Below are 5,116 nucleotides of genomic sequence, written 5' to 3' on the forward strand. Positions count from 1 at the left end.
CCACTGGGGCCTCAGCAGCTGTGTCTGGGCAGCACACGGGGGTCACAGATCCTGGGTTGGGCAGGCACCAGGTGGGAGAGGGCATAGCTTCCCCAGGTATCCAGGTGGCCTCCCTCCCTTCACTCAGGTGTCTCCACCTCATCCAAGGGCCTTCCCTTGCTGCCCATCTAAATACTACTTCCTACTTGCCTTCTGTCCTTTTATCTGCTTTATTATTTTTTTCTTGGCACTACCAAACGGCAGGTAATTATTTGCTTGGCCTCCATCTCTGCTGAGGAGCCGGATCTCATCACCTCTGCTCCCTCTACTATCTGTGGCCTTTGCAGAGCCATTCCCCAAGGGACCCTGCCTCTCCTGCCTCCTCCTATTGTCCTCTCTCCCCTCTTCCTCCCACAAATGTTTATCCATGCCTACTCTGTGTCACTGAATAAGCTCAGTGCTGGTCCTTGCAAAGGGAGAGACTGACAAGGAAACCACGTTATAATTCATTCACCCATCCCCAATCCTATTGCCTTCCCCTGTTCTGCCCTCAGCGGTGCAGTCTGCTCTCCACACTGCAGCTTGAGCCATCCCGATAAAAGGGAGGTCAGAACATGTCACTCTTATGCTCAACCCCCTCCCATGGCTCCCTAGCCCAGAGGAAAAACCAGTGTCCTTGCTGTGACCTGCAAGGCCTGCATGAGCTACCTCACCGCCTCCCACTCTCCCCTCTGAGAGCTCTATTCTGGCTGCATGGGCTGCCTTGCTGTTTTTCAACCTGCCAAGCATGCTTCTGCCTCAAGCCTTTGCATTTGCCCTTGGTGCTGCTAGGAATGTCTTCCTCAGGTAGCCAGGTGGCCTCCCTCTCTTCACTCAGATGTCTCCACCTCGTCCAAGGGCTTCCCTCACTGCCCATCTAAATACTACTTCCTACTTGCCTTCTGTCCTTTTATCTGCTTTATTATCTTTTTCTTGGCCCTACCAAATGACAGGTATTGCTTATTGTGTGTTCCCCTACAGGAGTATAAGTCCCATGAAACCTCCTACAGTTCCCCACCCCTCAGGGAAAAAAAAGGGGGGGGGGAAGAGAAAAGAATATCAGGAAACTATGAAGAAAGAAAAGACACCATTAACCATACTACTATAGATAATTATATTTAAAGCCTCAATAATTAAAACAACTTGCTTTGGTTGCAGGAAGAGACAAAGGAATGGGCTGGACTAGAATGTCCAGAAATAGACCCAACTGCACAGGAGAATTTAGTATTTGATAAAGGTGTCATCTCAAAGCAGAGAATGGACTCTCTAGTAAATTGTTCTAGGACAACTAGGTAGCCTACTGGGGGAAAAATGAGATCTCTACCTCACATGGAGCATTAGGATAAGCTCCAAAGATTTAAATGTTAAAAAATATTAAAATAAAATAAAAGCACTGGGACTTCCCTGCTGGCACAGTAGTTAAGAATCCGCCTGCCGCTCCTTTCTAACCCCGGCTAGGCAAGATGGCTCCCGCAAAGAAGGGTGGCGGGAAGAAGAAGGGCTGGTCCGCCATCATCGAGGTGGTGACCAGAGAATACACCATCAACATTCACAAGCGCATCCATGGAGTGTGTTTCAAGAAGCGTGCCCCTCGGGCACTCAAAAAAATACGGAAATTTGCCATGGAGGAGATGGGAACTCCAGATGTACGCATTGACACCAGGCTCAACAAAGCTGTCTGAGCCAAAGGAATAAGGAATGTCCCATAACGTGTCCGTGTGCGGTTGTCCAGAAAACGGAATGAAGATGAAGATTCACCAAACAAGCTCTGTACGTTGGTTACCTATGTACCTGTCACCACTTTCAAAAATCTACAGACAGTTAATGTGGATGACAACTAACTGCTGATTCTCCAACAAAGTTACAGAGCTGCCTTCGCAAAAAAAAAAAAGGATCCGCCGGCCAATGCAGGGGACATGAGTTCGGGTTCGAGCCCTGGTTCGGGAAGATCCCACATGTCGCGGAGCAACTAAGCCTGTGTGCCACTTAGTTGTCATAAATAAATAAATTTAAAATAAAAGCACTAAAGGAAAACGGGAAAGAATCTGTAATCTCATAGTGGGAAAAGTCTAACCATGACTCAAAAAGAGTCATTAGAAAAGATTGATAGGGACTTCCCTGGTGGCGCCGTGGTTAAGAATCTGCCTGCCAATGCAGGGGACATGGGTTTGAGCCCTGGTCAGAGAAGATCCCACATGCTGCGGAGCGACTAAGCCCTAGCGCCACAACTACTGAGCCTGCACTCTAGAGCCCACGCGCCACAGCTGCTGAGCCCACATGCCACAACTACTGAAGCCCGCGCACCTAGAGCCCATGCTCCGCGACAAGAGAAGCCACCACCACGAGAAGCCTGCGCACCGCAACGAAGAGCAGGCCCCACTCGCCGCAGCTAGAGAAAGCCCATGCGCAGCAACGAAGACCCAACGCAGCCAAAAAAAAAAAAAAGAAAGAAAACCTAAATACATAAATAAATAAAAAAGAAAAGATTGATAAAGTCAACTATATAAAATTTAAAACTGTTTCATGGAAAACTCATATAAATCAAGTCATAAGATGAATGAAAAACTAAAGGAAAATATTTGCATCTCAGATCACAGATAAAGGGTCATCTCTCTAATTTATAAAGAATTCCCAGAAGTCCATTAAAAGGGCCAACAATCTGTAGAAATAGGCATAAGATATGAACTGACAGTTTGCAGAAAAGTAAATACAAATGGCTTTTAAAGATATAGAAAGAAGATCAAACTCACTCGAAAGAAATGAAAATCAGGAAAACCACACTAGGATACCATTTCTTATCAGTCTGGCAAAAAATCCAAAAATTTAATAATATACTCTGTGGGCATTTCTGTAAGGAAACCGTACTCTCACATCTGCAAATATAAATTGGTACAGGTCCCCAAAAGGACATTTTGGCAAAATCTATCAAAATTACAAATGAGTCCAGGTATTCTACATCTGGGAATTTATCCTTTGGATATACTTGCACAAGTGAGAAATGATGTATGGATACAGTTATTATCTGCAGCACTGTTTGCAATAGCCAAAGACTGGAAACAAGTCAACTGTCCATTAGTAAGTGTTAGGTTAGGTAGAGCACAGTCTATCCATAAAATGGGATACTATGCAACTAAGAAAGAGAATAAGGGAGATCTGTGTGTCCAGATGGGGAAAGGATATCTGTAAGGGATATTAAGTTTAAAAAACAAAGTGCAGAGCAGCATATATGATATCCCACCTTTCGTAGGAAAAGGGGGGAGAATTATATACACAGTTGACCCTTGAACAATGCAGGGGTTAGGGGCTCTGAATCCCTGCACAGTGGAAAAACCCATGTACTGCTCTCTCTGCCTCATAAACAAAGGACTTGATAAATGACTCACACAAGGGCAGGAACGGAAACAGTTTGGAGAGAATCAGGATTCAGACTCTAACTCTTTTGATTCCATAGATTGTGATCGCTAATCAAACACAAACTTTTCCCCACACAATTAAAGATCTGTAAAATGAAAATCCAGGTACTATATTTATTGGAAAAAATCCCTGTATAAGTGGAACCACCTGTGTCATTCAAGGGCCAACTATATATTCAAATTCCTGCTGAGGAGCAGGGCAACCAGTGATTAAGAGCCCAGGCTCAGAAGCCAGACTGCCTGAGTACAAATACACATTCTAGTACCATACTGGGTTCAGTAGTGTCCCACCAAATGTCCACCTGGAACCTGTGAATGTGACCTTATTTGGAAATAGGTCTTTGCAGATGTAATCAAGGTAAGATGAGGTCATCCCTGATTAGGGTGGGCCCTACATCCAATATGACTGGTGTCCTTTTAAGAAGAAGAAAATTTGGACACAGCGACAGACACACACATATGAAGACAGAGGCAGAGATTAGAGTGCTGCATCTACAAGTCAAGGAATGACAAGGATTGCTGGCAACCACCTGAAAATAGGAAAGAGGCACGGAAATTCTCCCTATAGCCACCGGAAGGAATGAGCCTTTTTGACAACTCAATTTTGGACTTTTAGCTTCCAGAACTGTGAGAGAATAAATTTCTGTTGTTTTAAGCTACCCAGTTTGCGATAATTTCTTATAGCAGCCCTAGAAGCTGTAGTAGTAATACAGCTACTTAGAAGCTGTGTAATCTTGGAAAAGTTATTTAGCCTCTCTGTGCTCCAGTTTTCTCATTGGTCCTGGAACCAATCCTCTACAGATACCAAGGGACAACTATCAATGAATCACTATATTCTTGGACAAGTAACTCAGCCTCCCTGGGCCTCAGTTTCCCCATCTGTAAAATAAGGACAGTGAGATTGACCTTACTGTGCATTTAGTGTGCTCAGTGACACAATACAATGGGCACCTCACATGCCTCATCTCAGTTCATCACATTACAGACTTTATAAATATAGCCATTTTACAGATGAGGAGACAGGCTTAAGGAGTTTAAGCAGCTTGTTCAAGGTTACCCAGTCAGTAAATGGAGTAGTCAGGATTTGTCTAGAGGCCAACGTCAAGGTTATGGAGAGAAGGCAGTGTTAATCGGTTCAAGCAGACCCTGGGCCAAACCCCAGTTTTTCACTTATTCACTAGTTGTGTGACCTTAGGTGAGTCTCTGGAACTCTCTGGCCTCTATCCCTATTAACAGGAACAATGACTCTACTTCACAGGGAGATAATGCAGGTAGAATGTCTAGAACAAGGCCTGGCATAGAGTAGGTGCTCAGTAAAGGGTGTTCCCTCCTCCCTTCCTTATTTCCCTGCTCTGGTAGGGATTTCAGGCCTGCGGGCTGACCTAGCTGTCTTAGAGACAATATTTGTGTTCCCTCCTCCCATAATGAAAAGGCCTGGGGGACTGCTGAGAGTACCCCTCAGTCCCAGGGTCACTCCATTCGCAGGGAGCCTCTGCCTGCTGGGGTCTAGGGGATAGTCGCCAGGCTGATGGAGAGCAGCGCAGTCGGAGAAGGGCTATTCCGGCCCCAGGCCTGACACAGAAACCACAGCATTGTGCCACCTCATTGCGCAGTGTGTGTGTGGCTAGCATGTGCACACAGGAGGTAGAAGGACTGGTGCTCTGCAGGGGCGTGGCTGGCGCTCT

The 5,116-nt window shown here is 45.6% G+C and overlaps 1 protein-coding gene across 1 annotated transcript; it reads left to right on the forward strand.

The window, feature by feature from the left end:
- The first annotated feature begins 1,458 nt into the window (after positions 1 to 1,458).
- On the forward strand, positions 1,459 to 1,891 carry LOC101290364 (60S ribosomal protein L31-like). The gene is given in 1 exon segment (XM_033422449.2): positions 1,459 to 1,891. A coding segment is annotated over 1 exon segment (378 nt). The 5' UTR covers positions 1,459 to 1,481; the 3' UTR covers positions 1,860 to 1,891.
- Positions 1,892 to 5,116: the final 3,225 nt, after the last annotated feature.

The sequence above is a fragment of the Orcinus orca genome, chromosome 1 (genome assembly GCF_937001465.1).
Source record: "Orcinus orca chromosome 1, mOrcOrc1.1, whole genome shotgun sequence".
NCBI lineage: Eukaryota > Metazoa > Chordata > Mammalia > Artiodactyla > Delphinidae > Orcinus > Orcinus orca.